General features: G+C 35.7%; 1 protein-coding gene across 25 annotated transcripts in view; it reads right to left on the bottom strand.

The window, feature by feature from the left end:
• Pard3b (par-3 family cell polarity regulator beta) overlaps window positions 1-19065 on the bottom strand; it is a 1069040-nt gene that overhangs the window by 515870 nt on the left and 534105 nt on the right. For 24 of the 25 annotated variants that reach the window (XR_015449088.1, XM_087205812.1, XM_004851169.4 and 21 more), the window contains one exon: window positions 13064-13152. The exons of the other annotated variant lie outside the window; for it this stretch is intronic. Coding sequence is in view for 23 of the 24 variants with exons in the window: in XM_087205812.1 (XP_087061938.1) it covers window positions 13064-13152 (89 nt within the window). In the remaining variant the exon portion in view is untranslated. The remainder of the gene's footprint in view (window positions 1-13063; window positions 13153-19065) is intronic. 25 annotated transcript variants of the gene reach the window in all.

Here is a 19065-nt window from a genome sequence, read left to right on the forward strand (position 1 = left end):
ATTAGAAAAAGCACAGGATTACAGTTTGTAATAGCTATAAAGCCACAGTTGGTAATACATTTGGACATCTTCAAAGCAACATAGGCCAAAATTTAAAATTGCATCAGTTGATTTCAATGGAACAATCCCAAATTTTCACCTCCTAGTTTATTTATTTATTTTAAGGAAGAAAAAAGAGGTTGCAAAACCTGGAGAAAATGTATTATAGAAAGAAATAGAAAGTCTGACCTGTCTAACCTAGCCCAGATTAAGGAAAGGATGAACTAGGAACACTAATGGATAGTGTGTATGACAGAAATATAGAAGGCGCTGGGTGCTTTGTAGTAATAGAGTGGAACTAACAAGTTTTTATAAAAGTGAAAAATAATAACTGTGAATATTGGCTCCTTTAATCTCAGAGAGAGAAATAAAATTTCCAGAGGAAAATGATAAAGTTGAAGTAAACACTTCCTTTATGAAAATTGTAAGCATGTTTCTATTGTTTTCTATTTACACGAACATGACCTGTAACTCGATGTCAAATTAAGAACTACAGCTGTTACAAATGCTTTTCTGTTCCAAATTTAAAATGGTGAAATTTTGGTTCTTTGCTGGAAAATGGAGAACAGCCTTAAGAAAGCAAAATGCCTGATGAATTCACTGTGCATGAAGTATTCTTTATCAGCATCTAAAATGAATATTAAATATATTCTCATTAGTGGATTAGGCTTATTTTCAATGTAGTTTCTTTGTAAGGCTATTATCATTAAGAACTGAAAAAAAAGAGTAAGTTAGTGTCCAGTATTTGTGGAAGACAAGGAATTTCAATCTGATAATAAATATCAAATGAATTTTTACTCAGATATTGTTGGTATACATATAAATCGTTCAATTAAATAGGTTATATCAGCAGCCTGAAATAGAAATTAAAAGTGAAACAAACTTGAAAGTGATAAGAATGAAATAATTCTCCTCTATATGTGGAGGATATGAACACTTACATGAATATATGTACAGATATATGGAGAGGCATATAAAGGTATGTATTATAAATCATGAATAGAAAATGCTTGTTGGACAAAGAAAGCTGTATAGATTTTAGTAGACCAAAGCAAAATTTTTATATAATAACAAATTTATGGTGCATTTTCACATAGTTCAGGAAGACTAAACCCAAAGCGTTCCCATTGTCAGTTTATGATATTGTTTTAACTACTTTGAAAATAGAGACTAAAATCTTGTTTAATTGAAACACTATCTTTTCCTTTGTAATATAGTTTTACAATTTAACACTGAAGCATAGCACAAATCTTTCCTGATTAATGTATCAAATGTCCACATGCTAACAGATAGCAAATATTTGTAATATATAGAGGTTTTAAAATACACGTGTTTAGTCTAGTGTAGACTTCAAGATTTAAGTTTAAGAATTTTAAGGATGGCTTTTATAGATGGTGCCTTTTATAGATTCCCATTTTTTTTCCTACTTGTAAAATATTTCTTTACCCTTACTCAAAATTCTTCCTGTAAATATAATATATTCCATGGCTCATACTGAAACTTACTCTTCAGTAAGTGTTAACCCTGATTTTTATTTTCACTTAATAAAGTAAATCTTACAATATAAGCAATGAAACATGTTTAAAAATATTAAAAATGTTTTTAGGAGGAAGGAGTTTTTAAAGTTAATTTCTATGACTCCTCTTTTCAATATTTCAGATTATACTTTTAGCCTGACATTACACACTACAGTCAAATAATTTTTTGGTTAGGAATATTTTTTGTAACTGCTAGTTTACAAGCACAAATATGTTACCATCCCAGAAATAAAACATAGAAGACTTTCAGTTTTACTGACTACAATATGCAAGCATTAACAGAAAATTAGATCTATTAATAAAGACATACTTTACAATTTTTATAATCTTACATTGTTCTTTATAAATGTTATCAATTATTTCTTTCAAAATAGAATGTGAAAAAGGAGGTCTCAGAAAAATTCACAGATTGTTTACTTATTTTAAAAGGAATATATTCTCAACAATATCATACATATTTTGTAGAGTTCTGTAGAAATCTCTGTATATGCACACTTCACTGGGTATAAACACAATAAGTAGGACTGGATACAACTATTTTAATACAGAAGTTGTATGATGCCAAATGTGATGAATACAGTGGGTGGTGGCACACCATAATGTTTTCAGGAGCTTGCCTTTCTATTAGATGTCTCTTGGCAGCATCATTTACTATATATTTTTTTAACAACATCTGTAAATATGCTTATAAAAGAGGACTTCCAGAACTGCTTCAGAAAGTGGCAACAATGATGGGATAAGTTTGTTTAAAGTTAGATAAAGTATTTCAAGGGGGATTAATGATAATATGTCTTTTGCTGTAATAAAGTTTTAAAATTCAAACAATTGTGGTGTTTTTAGTCTCTCCTTGTACAAATCTACAAAACAGACTTTGTAAACATGTGAAAATAGGCTACTGATACTATTGGTTTACACACCCGAGAGTACAGTTCAGGGACTAGTGAGCAGGACACACCCATTTACTTAGGGTTTGGAGGATGGCACAATGGCAAGGAGATATGTTGAAAGGTAGAGTAAGAGTGAAAAATGAGGTAGGAAAGATATTCTAGCAAGGGATTATGAAAAACGGACAAAAGATGAACGGTGTGAGGTAAAAGTATATTTGTTCTACAGAGAAGAAGTGTAGAAAGATTTCACTAAGATCAAGACAGCTAACTTTATACAACTTTTTAAGACATATTAAAACAAGTAGATAGTTGCAAAGCATCAGGTCAACTAATACCAAGGAAGCAAAATGCCCTGGGGTCCTCTCGACAAAAGTGACTCAAGTAATCACCGGGACCAACTGCTAAGGATCTAAGAACTCACGTCAAAACCATGGGTGAAGTGACAAAATCAATGGTTGAAATAAGACCATCATTACAAATGGCTACTCCAGTCGAGCTAGACAATATAAGCTCCAGTTGGTTTCAAGCCAGAAAAAAAGACTTGAAGCTTGAGGCAGAAAAATACAATAGAAGCCTTCTCCTGGCTTTTGGTGCAGATTCTTCAGGTTCCAGCACCAGCTTTTCAGCCTGGTGGTGCACTCTCCAGCTTCTAAGGTAAACCCTTCTTCTTCCCAGTGCAGGTCCCTCACTTCCATCTAGGGTCCTCTGACCTCCTCATGCAGACTCCTATGGGACATTGCTGTGGGCTCCAGGCCTTTGGCTGAATCCTTTGGATATCTAGAGATCTTTTGCAGTCTTCTACATTTGACTCGGTGGGTGGCCACTGTAGGCCTGCATTAAATGTGTCCTGCATTAAATCTGATGCAGAGCATGGACAGTCTTTTGAGGAGCCTTGTCCTAGCCCTGAAAGCTCTTGTACGCACTGACTAATAAATACATCACGCTGACACTCAAAAAGTTTCAGACTTTGGGGTATTATAGATTTCAGATTTATGGATGGTCAGCCTATTGTAGTAGGTACAGTAGTACACTGTCAATGAATGCAATCTATTATTTGGGAGGCAATATACTAATTGGCTTCTGGGTATTATAGCATGAATTCATATTGAATGTATAAGCACTTTGGAGTGCTTCCTTTTTAGAGGGAAGTAAATTAATGCTAAGAGAGGTTAAGAATCTGTCCACTGTAATTTCACTCACATAAGGCAGAATCAGTACTCAAATGGGAATTTATTGCACTCCAGAGCAGGAGTTCTTAAATACTGATATGCCACTTTCAAAGCAGAGGTACCTGATATGGTTCAGGGGAAGAGGGTACAGGGTCACAAAGTGAAGTTGGGATCAGGTGCTGGCATTTGAGAAAGGACTTTGAAGGGCAAATTGGTTTTCCACCAGAAAAGATAGGTGAGGGATGGAGAGGACACACACAGGAGAGAAGTATGGCCATAGCGAGGTACTGAACTAGGATGGCTTGTGGACACACAGGTGGGCTGCAATATTACAGTGGGGGAAGACATGAAGAATAAGGAAGAGGAAGAAAAAGAAGAAGGAAGAAGAAAAGAACAGAGAGAGGGGTGGTATGCATAGAAGACTGATTGAACCATTAGCTTTGAAATGAAATATCCAAGTGATAAAATTCCAGGCTGGAAAATTCATACTTGATTTTATAGAAAATAGAGTCACTAAAGGTTCTGGAACTAAGGAATAGTGCTATAAATGCTGTAATTTAGGCATCTGTCTGGCACTTATATATGGGATCAATCAGAAAAGGAAAAGGCAAGGGAGAGATTGGCACTTGAGACAAGAGTTAGTGAATTACTACAATAATCTACCTTTGAGGGAACACAGGCTTGGGCAATGATTACAGAATAAAGCATGAGACCATAGGGACAGGTTTGAGATATCTTGAGATGAACTCTGCAAATAATTTGCCCAATGAGTGGCTGTCATAGGTAGAAAAGAGGATAAGAGAAAATATGATGGCAATTTTAAGCCTGGAAGAAAAGCCATATCTGGAGCTAACCTGGGGAAGCAGAAGTTGAGGAATAAAGTAGGGTGGCAAATGACATAGGAACTAGGAGTGAGGGAAGGTCTTCCATACATATTGCTTACTATTTGAAGAGAAGCTCAAAGTATAAGTTTTAGAAAAATTATCCAAGAAAAGCTGGCTTCATAGTCTTCTTAAGATCAAAGTAAATTATGTGGTGACTCACAGGGAATACCTATTAGAAAACTATTTAGAGAACTCCTTTTAACTTTTATTTTTCTTTAAAGATGTTTTTAAAATAATGGATGAGTTCGTAATTATGCTTACGATTTATGGAGCAATTTGCTGTATCTATTCAGTCATTCACTGAACAAATATATCCCTGTATTAAGTGTCAGGAATTCTTTGGAGGATTGTCTTGTTTGAGAGAAGAAATAGTTACAATAAACCGAAGAATGTTTAATAATGACAATGATAATTATAATATCAATTAATGTTTATCTAATCTTTCATTTAGCATTGTGCTATGTCAGTTGCTTGTAATATACCTTAATTAATCTTCTCAATAATCTATATGATCATGACACTCATTTTTACTTACAAAGAAAACATTTTACAGAGGTTAATTAGTCCAATATAGCACAGGTAGTTAGCACAATCAGTGTTAAAATCTAGGGCTTAACTAAACCCCTATTCTAGGGGACAGCAGGGCCTCCCCACCCCAGAAAGATGCTGGCCATGAAATTCAGCTGGAGGCAGCACCCAAATCTATATTTAACTATTTTTCATGATCTCACACCAGCTCTAAACAATGTCCTCTCCTAGAATTTTAATCTTCAAGCTTTGTCCTGTTAGTTGAGGATGTTATACTACAAAGGTTGCTCTTGCCCTCTCCCAGCATAGAGTCTGCAAGGTCCAGGAGCTTGCCAGGACCAGGAATCTGTACTCATTCAACATTCTGAATTTTGTCTGAAGCTGATTTCAGGTGTGGTTCTCCTGCACTGGTACCCATTACACAAAGTTTTCTAGCCTTGGTTATGTGGCATGAAGTAAAGAAATCAAGGACTTGGTAGGCGCACATGAGTAAGTTTTGAGTTAACAGATTTATAGAAAATAGCAGTAGGGCCAGGGATTTAGCTCAGTGGTTCTGCCACCTGCCTCACAAGCACAAGGTACCAAGTTTGATCCCTGGTACCAAAAAATAAAAAGATAAAAAAGGAAATAGCAGAAGAAGTGAACTGGATCTCTGCTACTTAATTGTTCTGAATTGAAAGTTCCTTTACCAACTAGTAATGCAAATGGTTGTTTTGATAATCAAATTATACTAACATACATATACTTTAGAAGTACTTTTTAAAAAAAATTCCTCTGCACTATTTCTCACAATTCCTTGTACTCAGAGAAAACTTAGTTAATTTTTCCTTCAGCCATAACCCAAACCAGTGTTTAATCTGTGATAGGTAGACATGTAGCATTTATCCAAGATGTTAGGAAACTTTTCAAGAGGCTAACATTTCAAAAATGATGTTAAATCCAAATAGAATAAGAGTATTACATCCATTATGACTACCTGTAAAAACAATCTTATCAAGCTTCTAAAAAGACAGTGTTTTGGAGATTTTTACACCAAATTTATAATATTGCATAACTTATTAATCAGAAAAACAATACAAATAAAGAATAATTATGCTCATATGACTATAAATTACAAATTTGAGAACACACACAGTGAAATAGTGTGATAAATGATAATAACCTAATTTTAAAAGTAATTTCATGCAAACTGATTGGTACCTATTCGTAACTGGACTCAATGAAAAGAATACATTAATAAACTGACCATCTTGCCCAGCAGCATCACCTTTTTTTTTTTCTTAAATTCTTTTATTGGTACATTTTAGGTATACAACACAATTACATTTCTCATTGGGAACTTGTACCTTTACATGATGCATCTTGGTTCTTATTTTTTCCCCATTCCTAGCCCTCCCTTCACCCCCTCCACCCTTCCTTATTTAAAAAGACTTTATTTCCATTTTTTCCATTTCTCAACATTTTTCCTTTCCCTTCTTTCCTTTTCCCTGCCCCTCCCAATACCCCTACCCCTTTGGACCTTTTCTTCCTATTTTGCATTATCGATTATTCCTTCTAATCATTGGTACATTTTAGGTATACAATATAATGAGATTCATCATTGGAAATTTACACCTTTACATAGTCTCTCTTGGTTCTTATTTTTCACCCTTGCCTAGCCCTCCCTTCAACCCCTTCATTGCTCCCTATTTACAAAGATTTTGTTCCTATTTTTCCATTTTCTCATATTAATTCCATTACCTTCTTTCCTTTCCCCTACCCCTCCCACTTCCCCCTCCCCTTTGCCGCTTTTATTTCACATTACCTATTATACATTTTAGTCCTTATTTACACTTTCAGTTTCTCACACCAGAGAAACTATTTGGAATTTATACATGTGTGTCCGTCCTATTTATTTCACTTAAGAGTATTGCCTCAATGTGCATCCATTTAGCTATAAATGTATCTAATTTCTAATTTTTTATGGCTGAGTAGTACTCCATTTTAGAAAAAAACACATTTTTTTTATCCAGTCTCCAGTTGATGGGCATTTGGGCTGTTTGCAAGTTTTAGCTATCACAAACTGTGCTGCTATGAACATGGGCGTACATATATCACTGTGGTATGTTTCTTTTAATTCTTTGGGGAAGATCCCCAGCAGTGGAATAGCGGGGTGAAATGGGACTTCCAGTCCTAGTTCTTTGAGGTATCTCCATACTGATTTCCACAGTGGTTGCAGCAGTCTACACTCCCACCAGCAGTGGAGCAGGGTTCCTCTTTCCCCACAGCCCCGCCAGCATTTGTTATTGGTTGATTTCATGATAGCAGCCATTCTTTCTGGAGTGAGGTGGAATCTCAGCTTCATTTTCATTTGCATCTCTTGAATAAACAGTGATGTTGAAAATTTTTTCACCTATTTATTTGCTATTTTCATTTCATTGTCTGAGAAATGTCTGTTCATTTCAGATGCCCACTTTTGGATTGGGTCTTTAAATTTGGGAAGTCTGATCTTTTTAAGTTCTTTATAGATTCGAGATAGTAGACCTTTGTCTGAGGAAGAGCAGGTGAAGATTTTTTCCCACATTGTGGGTTGTCTCTTCACACTGCTGGTCGTTTCTCTTGCTGTGCAGAAGGTTTTTAATAAGAAGAGATCCCACTTGTTGATTGTTTGTGGTAGTTCACGGGCAACTGAGGTTTTGTTCATAAAATCTGTTCCTACACCAATGTCTTCAAGAGTTCTACCTAACCTCTGTTCCAACTGGTTCAGCATTTCTATTTTAATATTTAGATCTTTAATCCATTTTGATTTAGTTTAATGCATGGTGAGAGATATAGGCCTAGTTTTAATCTTTGGCAAGTTGAAACCCAATTTTTCCAGCACCACTTATTAAAGAGGCTATCTTTCCTCCAGTGAGCGTGCTTGGCTCCTTTAACGAACATGAGATGGCTGAGTGTGTCTGGCATTGTTTCTGCATCTTCTAATTTGTTCCACTGGTCCTCAGGTCTGTTTCTTTGCCAGTACCATGCTGTTTTTATCACAGTAGCTTTGTACTACAGTTTCAAGTTGGGGATTGTGATACTCCCTGCCATGTCTCTGTTACCTAGAATTTCTTTTGCTATTCTGGGTCTCTTCTTGTTCCAAATGAATTTTTGGATTGTTTTCTCAAGGTCTGTGAAGTATGCTGCTAGGATCTCAATTGGAATTGCATTGAATCTATATAGCAGTTTTGGAAGTATGGCCATTTTCACTATATTAATCCTTCCTACCCAGGAGCAGGGGATGTCTTTCCATCTTCTGATATCTTCTTCAATTTCTCTTCTCAGAGTGCTATAGTTTTCAGAGAAGAGGTCTTTGATTTCTTTTGTTAGAGTGATTCCTAGGTATTTCAGTTTCTTGGATGCTATTGTGAAAGGAATTATTTGCCCTATTTCTCTCTCAGTGAGTCTGTCATTCATGTAGAGGAAAGCTATTGATTTTTGTGTGTTGACCTTGTAACCAACTACTTGACTGAATTTGGTTATTAAGCCTAGAAGACTTTTGGTGGAATTCTTGGGGTCTTCTATATAGAGTATCATGGCATCTGCAAATAATGACAATTTGACTTCTTCATTAGCTATCTTTATTCCTTTTATTTCTTTCTCTTGTCTAATTGCCATGGCTAATGTTTCCAGAACTATATTGAACAAGAGTGGTGATAGTGGACATCCTTGTCTTGTTCCTGATTTTAGTGTGAGGGATTTTAGTTTTTGACCATTTAGTATGATACTGGCTGTTGGTTTTTCATAGATGGCTTTTATCAATTTGAGGTAGAGACCATCTAATGCAATTTTTTGTAGGGTTTTTATCATAAATGCATGTTGGATTTTGTCAAATGCTTTTTCTTCATCTATGGAGGTAATCATATGGTTTTTGTCCTTGGCTCTATTGATACAGTGTATACATTGATCGATGTGCGTATGTTGAACCATCCCTGCATCCTTAGGATGAATCCCATTTGATGAGGATGTATGATCTTCTTGATGATCTTCTGCATTCTATTTGCCAGGATCTTATTAAGAATTTTTGCATCTATGTTCATTAGTGAGATTGGCCTATAGTTCTGCTTTTCAGTTGGGTCTTTCTCTGCTTTGGGGATCAAGGTGATGCTTGCTTCCAGGAATGAATTTGAGAGTATTGCTTCCCTTTCAATTTCATTGAAGAGTTTAAACAGTAGTGGAAGTAGTTCCTCTCTAAATGTCTTGTAGAATTCAGCAGTGAAGCCATCAGGGCCCGGGCTTTTCTTAGTTGATAAATTTTTAATTACATTTTCCATTTCATTGCTTGATATTGTGTTGTTTAGAAATTTTAGATCTTCTTCGTTCAACTTTGGTAATTCATATGTATCTAGGAATCTGTCCATTTCATCTGTGTTTTCCATCTTATTGGCATATAGGTTCTGGAAGTTGGTATTGATGATCCTCTGGATTTCTGCTGGGTCTGTTGTAATTTCACCCTTTTCATTACTAACTGCATGGATTTGGGCCTTTTCTTTCCATTTTCTGATATGGTTGGCTAAGGGTTTGTCAATTTTGTTGATTCTTTTGAAGAACCAACTCTTGGCTTCATTGATTTTTTGTATCCTTTTCTTAGTCTCCATTGCATTGATTTCTCCTCTGATCTTTATAAGTTCCTCCCTTCTATGAGCTTTGGAGTTGTCCTGCTCTTCTTTTTCTAGAAGCTTGGTGTTCAGCATCAGGTTGTTTCATTGGGCTTGCTCTGTTTTCCTAAAATGAGTATTCACTGCTATGAATTTCCCTCATAAGACTGCTTTCATTGTGCCCCATAGATTCTGATATGTTGTATTGTCAGTGTCATTTAATTGAAGGAACTGTGTGATATCTTCTTTAATTTCCTCTGTGACCCATTGGTTATTCAGAAGTGTGTTGTTCAAGTTCCACGTCTTTATGAAACTTTTCCAGTTTCTTTTGCTATGGATCTCCAATTTCATCACACTATGGTCTGATAATATACAGGGGATAACTTCAATTCCTTTGCACTTACTTAAACATGTTCTGTGTGTGACTATGTCGTCTATTTTTGAGAATGACCCATGTGCAACTGAGAAGAATGTGTATTCTGATTTTGTGGGGTGGAAGACTCTGTAAACATGTTAAGTTCATTTGTTCAAGAGTTCGATTGAGTTCTAGTATTTCATTACTTATTTTTTGTCTAGTTGATCTATCTATTTGTGACAGTGGGGTGTTGAGGTCCCCCACTACAATTGTATTAGTGCATATATGACTTTTCATGTCTGTTAGTATTAGTTTTATATAGTTGGGCACACTAGTGTTTGGTGCATAGATATTTATGATTGTCATCTCTTTCTTGTGGATTGTTCCCTTTACAAGGATGTAGTGTCCTTCTTCATCTCTCTTAATCAGTGCTGGTTTGAGATCTACTTGATCTGCAAAGAGGATAGCTACTCCTGCTTTTTTTCAGGTTCCTGTCACATGGAGTATTCTTTTCCACCCTTTAACTTTCAGTCTGTGAGTTTCATTTTGAATTAAGTGTGTTTCTTGTATGTAGCATATTGTTGTATTTTGCCTCTTGACCCATTCTGCCAGTCTATTTCTTCTGATTGGTGAATTGAGACCATTAACATTGATGGTTATAACTGAAACATATTGACTTATCATTGCCATGACTTTTTCTTTTTGTTGGGTTCTCCCCCTTTGCATTTAATTTCTTGTTGTGCCAGATGGTTTCATTCTGCTTTGCTTCCTGGGGTTGTGATCCTCAATGTCTGTTCCTAGGATATTTTGTAAAATTTTTTGGAGTGCTGGTTTGGTATTCATGAAGTTCCTGAGGTGATCTTTGTCATGAAAGTATCTTATTTCTCCATCCATTTTTGAAAGATAGTTTTGGAGGGTACATCAATCTGGGTTGGAGGCTATTTTCTTTAAATGCTTGGAATATGTCACTCCAATGTCTTCTTGCCTTGATGGTTTGTGTTGAGAAGTCTGCTGTGATTCTGATGGGCTTTCCTTTATATGTGATTTGTTTCTTTTCTCTAACTGCTTGTGGAACTTTGTTCTTCTGTTGAGTTTCTGGTATCTTAACAATTATATGCCTATGTGTAGGCTTTTTTTGATCAAGGCTATTTGGAGTCCTATATGCCTCATTTATCTGTATGTCAAGCTCTTTTCCCTTGCTTGGGAAGTTTTCTGCCATTACTTCTGTGAACAGTTTTTTTATGACATCTGCACTCTCTCCTGTTTCTTCATTGACTCCAATCAGTGTTATGTTATTCTCCTTTGCATCGTCTAGCAGCTGCTGGATTGATTTCTCATGTTCCCTTATAATTTTGAAGCAATTTTTCTTTTCCTGGTCACTAATTGAAATCTTATCTTCTATATCTGAAATTCTGTCCTCACATTGGCTCATTCTGCTGTGTAGACTTTCAATGGAATTTTTCATCTCCTGGAAATCTATTTGTATTTGTTTTATGGATTCCATTTGTTTCCTATGTTGGGATTCCATCATGTTCCTCAGCTCCTCTCTAGATTTATTAATCATGTCTCACACTAGGAGCACAATTTCTCCTGTTATCTGAGAAATTATTTCTGATTTCATTTTTTCCAGATCTTCTTTTGTTGCCAGTTCAGTGGGTCCAGGTGGTTGAGTATCAGAGTGTTGTATCTCATTTCCCTTTGGGGTTGCTGTAGGTGATGTGGAAGTCTGGTTTTGAGACTTATTTACATGTTTTCTCATTTCAACTGAGGGTGCGTGCGGGGGGGGGGGTGCTGTTGGCACCCTCACAGCTCACCTCCTCTGAGCTGGGAGAGGTGGGACAGGGGCCAGAAGCGGTGGTAGGGATGGTGGCCCAGAAGCCCCTTCCTCTGGGCCAGGAGTAGCGGGACCAGCATCACCTTTTAATGCTTAAAAATCATATGTTACATATGAAATCACTATCCTTTTGCCAAATTTGAAGCAAATTAAATAAATGATAATGGCAATAATAATAGCACAAGTTGAATAACACTATTAAAATATCCAAAATGTGAATCTTTGTCTGTGTTGCCATAATGCTGAAAAAGTTTTGGATTTTGGAGCAATTTCATATTTCAGAACTGTGAACTGGGTATGCTTAATTAGAAGATCTAGGCAAATATGCCCAAATTCAAAAAGGAAAAGTCCAAAATTTGAAGCATTTCTGGTGCCTAGCATTTTGGATACAGGATAGTCAATCAGTAACAGAAATAATGGTAATAATAAGAGCAGTAGCAACAGCACCAAATACTCAGAAGGACTCGCTATGACCCAAGCACTCTTCCAAGCACTTTATCTATATTAACTTAATAAATAATAAAATTTACACATCATAGCATAATAATTAGTCCTCATACTAACCCTTTGAAGAAAGTTTTACTATTTCTATTTTGCAAAGCAGAAACCTACTCAAAGAACCTGTCTAATGTATTTGTCAAGTGTGCAGTAGAGCTGGGATTTGAACAGTCAGTTCCTGGGCTTTAGTATTGGACAATTAATGCAAGAAAAAGAAAAGGCAGTACTGGCAAACATGGGCAAAACTGACTTCAAATCATAAGTTACTTTCATCAACACCATGAAAAATTCTGATTGATAGGCTTGATTCATTTTATATGCATCAAGTAAAACACTGCAAGATTATTCAAACAATATAAAGCAGTATTTAGAGAGCTGGACCCAAAGTAAAACATTCAACCTCAATGAACCTTGAAGTGTTCACTTTATACTAGTGTTCAAAGAGAAGGAAAAGTAATTAAGAAAACCTCATTGTGGAAGAGTATTGGGAGGACTGAGGATCACTTTTATATACATTTGTCAGTAAGTTCTCATATCTTCTACAGAAAATGTGAAAGAATAACTATGTAATTAATGTTAGAATTGCAACATGGTTCATGCTACACTTCTATTTACCTTTTTCTTTCCTATGAAATAAAACCAGTTACAAGCTGTGATATAAACCAAGATTGAGTTGAAATAAAGAAAAATATTCTTATATGCATGAAGAAAATACCTCAATGCATCCTTCATTTGTGGAGACATTAGAAGTTCTGTCTGCACACCATTCATCACTTCTCTGTCTTCCAAGTTCTGTGTGGAATCCTGTAGTGAAACAAACCCATAAGCATGTGGGTGCTCTACATATAGAATTGAAGATCTGAATAAAATATCTGAACGTGGGAGAGTAAATGGTTTTATTCTGGATATAGACTGTATGTTCCAATTCCTTTTAAGACTGGAAACAGGTGTTAATCTTTTCAGTGCTTTTAATGTACTTTTCTCTCCCATTTGGTTGCTGAAATGCTCAAATGGCCCATTCACACAAGGTAATATATTAAGAGCTTCAGAATTCATCATTTAGCTTCCTGCTACTCAACCACAGGCTTTTGGGACTGCCTTTTAAACCAGCCCAGAAAAGGAGTGCAAAAAGTAGGGAAGGCCGCAGCGATAGACAGGTGGTAAGAGATGTTTTGATGCACTGTCCTTGTTTGTACCCTCCCATGATACAGTACTAAAATATAAAGGGAACAAATCTATGAAAAACGGTTGCCTGCCAAAGTTCCTTCTGGCTAAATTGTATAGGAACTTTTCCAGAAGAAGAAATCCGAAGTTCTTTATCATGAGACTTTGATTTTGAGGACACACCTTACCAAAAAAGGAATAAATTGACCCCTTAATTTTTAAGTTTAATACACTTCTACTACAGACAAGTAGGAGGATCAAGGGAGGGACTCAAGGATGGAGTCAGCTGGTGGTGCAGGACAGTGGTGAAGGGGAGTTGGATGATACCCAGAGAAGTCAGAGGAGAGGCTGGATTCTAGACAGCATGGCTGCTGTCAATTCTTTATGGAAGACATTAGTTCTCTGCTAGGCCATGGAGCTGTTCTTTAATAGATAATTCTTAGGAACCCCACTCTTTAGAAGCAGAGTCACAAACACAATTAGTTAGGGACTCTGATTTCACTGAAACAAGCCACATGGAGAAAGACCCATAAGCAAACCTACACCTATAAATAGCATTTATGACCTTGAATGCAGGATTCCAACAAGGAGGGCAACATGTGAGTTTAAAAATTTGGACCTAAGTGAATTTGGTTAATACCTCCAGGAAAACAGGATACAGCTGCATCTGAAGCACTTTGATGTGGCAAACTGACTCTTACGAAAACTATGTAGCAACATTTCACATAAGGGTGGTAGTTTTTTGAGACTTCTACACTAGATTTATTTTATTTTTATTTCAGATCATTTTATTAGTACATATATATAGTACATATGTTCATATTCCTTGTGGGGAGTTGGGACATCCAAATAACACATATTAAATCCTTTCCTCGTCCCCTTTCTCTCACTTCCCTTTCTGCTCCCTTCATGTCTTGATCCCTGATCCTCTTGAGAAAGCTCTATCTCCCTTCTTCTTATTGTGTATCTTTTATTTTGCTCTTTATTTACACTTTGGGTTTCTCATCTAAGGGAAACCATGCAATATTTAAGCTTGTGTGTATAATTTTTTTCATGTAACATTATGGTCTCAAGGTATATCCATTCTCCTATAAATGACTGAACTTTATCTTTCTTTATGGCAGAGGAGTAATCCATTGTGTGTAAATGCCACATTTTCTTTATCCATTCATCTGTTGATGGAATATAGGTTGCTTCCAAGATTTAGCTATTTATGTATTATGCTGCTATAAACATGGATATGCATGTAATATGATGTCTTTAACTCTTTCAGGAAGATACCTAGAAGGGCAATAACTGGGTCAAATGGAATTTCTATTTTCAGTTTTTTGAGAACTCTTCATACTGATTTCCATAGTAGCTGTACCAGTTTACACTCCCATAATGAAGAAGTCCCTTGCCAACCTTACCAGCATTTATTAGTTGATATCTTGATGATAGCCATGCTTTCTGGAGATGGAATCTCAGTGTTGTTTTAACTTGAATTTCTCTAGTGGTGAGTGATATTGAGCATTTCTTCATGTATTTATTGGCCATTTCATTTATTGGTATTTCTTTTTTTGTGAAGCATTTGTCCATAAATCCCCCACCCCATCCATTGAGCAAGCAGATCTGGTAAATGCCCTCTTTAGATTTTTTAAAATTTAGTTTTCTCTTCTCCACTTTGATAAAGAGAAAAAAAATCTGTAAGGTTAAAGAACACTTCATAGATTAACGTTCCAAAGCTTAAAAGATGAACGTCTTTGCAAGCTTTTGAACATTTGTGTTAATATGAATGTCTTAAATTACTACAGAGAAAATGACACAGTATTAGAAGGGTTACAAAAACACTTAGGCAGAAAAATTTACGCTGAAATCATTAGGTTCTTAGTTATTCTCTTATATAAGAAAAACTTGTGTTTCATCTCTAGATATCAAGCACATAGCATGTATAGTTCATTGTATTAGTTTGCTAATGATGGATAACAAATTGTCCCCAATCTTAAGGATTAGAAAACATTTACACTCATAGTTTCTATGAGTCAGAGACTTATAAGTAGTTTGGGTGTGCAGTTTTACAGTAGGATGAGATGTCTTAAGAAGGTACAGTCAAGATGTCTGCAGGTTTCAGCTTCAAAAGGACTTGCTTGGGGCTTTAGAAACAAAATTTTTTACAACACCTTTATTGGGATATAATTCACATAATATTCAGCCTCTTAAAGGGTACAATTTGGTGGTTTTCAGTATATTCAGTTTTGCAACTATCATCACTAAAGTTATATCATTTTCATCACCCTAGAAAGAAAACCCTTAGCCTTTAGCAGTCATTCTCCATTTTCTTCTCTCAAGATATCTGCCACCAATCATTAAGCTACTTTCTGTCTTCTAGTACTACCTATTATGAACATTTCATATAAAAAGAATCTACCTTAGTCACTTTCTTTTTGGTGGGATAGGATAACCAACACCCACAACTCAAAGGAAAAGAGGTTTATAGAGATTTTAGAGGATTCAATCCACAGTTGGCTGGCTCCAAGGTGGAAAAAGAATGGTTGGAAGGAGCGGGGCAGAGGAAAGCTATTCAAGCCATTGCAGCTAGGAAGAAGAGAGAAAGGGAGGAGCCAAAGAGAAGAATACACTCCACCTCATGCCCCAGTTACCCTTGTCCAACCAGGCCCCACTCCCAACAGCACTTCAGATACTGAACTCATCCATGGACTAATACACTGATGAATATTATCCTCCATGATCCAGTCACCCTCCAAACATGAGGATTTGGGGGACAGTTTTATCTAAACCATCAGAGAATCGTGAAACAAGTTTTCTTTCAATTAGAATGTTTTTTAAACTCATCTGTGTTGTAGCACACATCATTATTTCATTATATTTTATGCATAAATAATATCCCATGTATGGATATCCCACATTTAGCTTTTTCATTCATCAGCTGGATGTATTATTTCAGTTTACCTATTGTGAATAATGCTGTGATGAACAAGTACTTGTGTGAATTTTTTTATTCTCTTGGGTGTCTACATGGATAAATGGGACTGTTGATTATAACCTATTTATTTTTTCCTTTTGTTGCTTGTGTTTTTGATGCTGTATCTAAAAAACTTTTGCCTAGTACAAGGCCATACAAATTTGTTTCTATATTTTGAGAGTTTTATGATGTTAGTTCTTAGGTTTAGGGCTGTTATCATTTTGAGTTAATTTCTACATATGCTATGAGGTAGGGCATTAAATGCATTCTTTGCATGTGAATATATAGTTTTGCCAGCATCATTTGTTGAAAAAATTATTCCCCATTAAATTATTTCAATATCTGTATAAAAAGTCAATGGTCCAAAATGAAAGGGTTCATTTTTTGTCTCTCAATTCTATTCCATTGCTATACTATCTTTAGGCCAGCACTACATAGCTCTGATTATTATAGCTTTGTGTTAAGTTTTGAAATCAGGATGGATGAATCCTCCAGAATTGTTCAAAAATCCTACATATGTTTTTCTTTCCAATATTGTTTCATTATTCTGGGCCTCTTATATTTTTATATTAATTTTAGAATCAGCTTATAAATTTCCTTTAAAACGCCAATGAGATTAAGATAAAGACTACATTGAACCTACAGCTTAATTTTAGAGAGGAAAGTCTTTCAACCCATCAACAGTTAATAGTGTCAGTTAATTAAAATAAATATTCCTTTTGGTTTTGTAATTCTCTCTCCCTTTCTGTCTCCTTCTTTCTCAAATACTATAAAGGTTTAACTCTCTATTTAATTCTTTATTTTTGCCTCACTGTTCCTTACAACAAATGGAACTTTCTTGTTGATCCCTAGCCAATACAGAAAAATAGCCCACTTTCTGTTTCAAATCAACATTATGCAGGGTTAAGGGGAGTTTTTCTTCTAGTTGCAGTTAGATAGCAAGTAAAGGTTCTATTTATGTCAACAGATATTGATGCTCTGGATATGGGGAAATGTTAATTTCAATCGGAAAGCACTATGTGATAATCTGATCTTGAGTAACTCTGAACTGACTACACATTTGGAGCAATCATGCCGGTAACTACACACTTGAAGAGAACAAACATTTACAGGCTCATATATATATGTCCATGATAAGAGTCGAACTCTCTTAAAAATGGTATCAAAAACTCTGCCTTGTCATAATTATTATAAAGAGGTAAAAAGTATAGTTTATCATTTCAACTAATGGGTAGTGTTTTCACTTGCCAAATCATTTTAATATATTGCAGTCACAGATTCATTTGATGGGTCAGACAGACATACGTATAGGGTGCTTCAAGAATGTGAAACCAGTTCAAATCCACCCCGTCTGCACTGTAACTGTACAGTGCTTCAAAACATATGGACAAAGTCAGCTTATCTGTTAACAGGGTACATAAAGTCATTTTTTCCAAAAATTACAAATAATTGACAAGAAATTTAAGAGCAATTAAGCTCTTCCTCCACTAAATTACATGATGAAATGAAGAGTCACGAAATCACACATATCTAAAAATAAAAATGATATGTTTTTCCTCGTAGCTTATTTAAATAACTGGAAAAAACCTGTAAAATCATGAATTTTAAAGTTGGATAGAAAGGGGAAAATAACTCTGATTATGAAGAACTAAAGTATGAGCAACTGGTGCTGAACAGCCTCCATATTTCTTCAACTTTAGGTTTGAGAAATATGTGACTTCAAATCTTTACATTTGCCTCTAGAAGCAAAATAGTTTGGAAGCTTTATATTTAACATTATTAATGAAATTATCATAATTTCTATTTTTAATGTTAGCTTAAAATAGGGAACTAAGATCAGCTGCATGGAATATAAAGCATGAAACTATCTCAAAATTTGTCTCATCTCTTTTTTTGCTCACATTATAATCCTTTGTTTTCTAATAGTTCAGCGGGCACTCATATCTTGGTAACTGGGCAGAGACCTTTAGGAAGCTTGCCCTTTACCTCTTGGATAGAGGAACTTATCATATGTGGCTCTTACAACAGACAGGTTTAATTACTACAATTTTTAAAAAGCGAACATTTTTAGCAACACTTTCAGGATCACGGGAGCATTTCTGACAGCCAGAATGAGTTGGATTTAAACATCAACGCACTATTTTTAGCTTTAAAATCAACACTTACATAAATATTCCCAAACCAATTAGCAGCAGCTGAAAAGCAAAGGTGTTTACACTTAGCACCGGTGCTAACAACTCCAGAGGCTCACAGGCTGGAAGAGCAGAGCCAGGCACCAGGAGCCCCTTCCTCCAGGGGTGGCATTGGTGTTGGCACCAGGCTACCAGTTCATATTTCACAGGTGGGAAGGGTCACTGATCTCATACAGGAAAGAGTATATTTTATTATGAAACATCATTAACTTATGCATCTCAAAACTAACAATGCTCTTGATAAAAACTTTTGAAAGAAAATGCTGCCCAAATTCACATTGTGTTTCCCTGGGTGGCCATGGCTGCAAAACAAAATTAAAAACAGTTTTATAGTTCTATCTTTCATCTCTCAGATGAGAACTAAAGTAGACAGTGTGTTTATCAATAGATGTCTCCCTC

This window comes from Heterocephalus glaber, unplaced genomic scaffold, assembly GCF_053883595.1.
Source record: "Heterocephalus glaber isolate CG9 unplaced genomic scaffold, H.glaber_assembly_v1.0 deba00000621, whole genome shotgun sequence".
NCBI lineage: Eukaryota > Metazoa > Chordata > Mammalia > Rodentia > Bathyergidae > Heterocephalus > Heterocephalus glaber.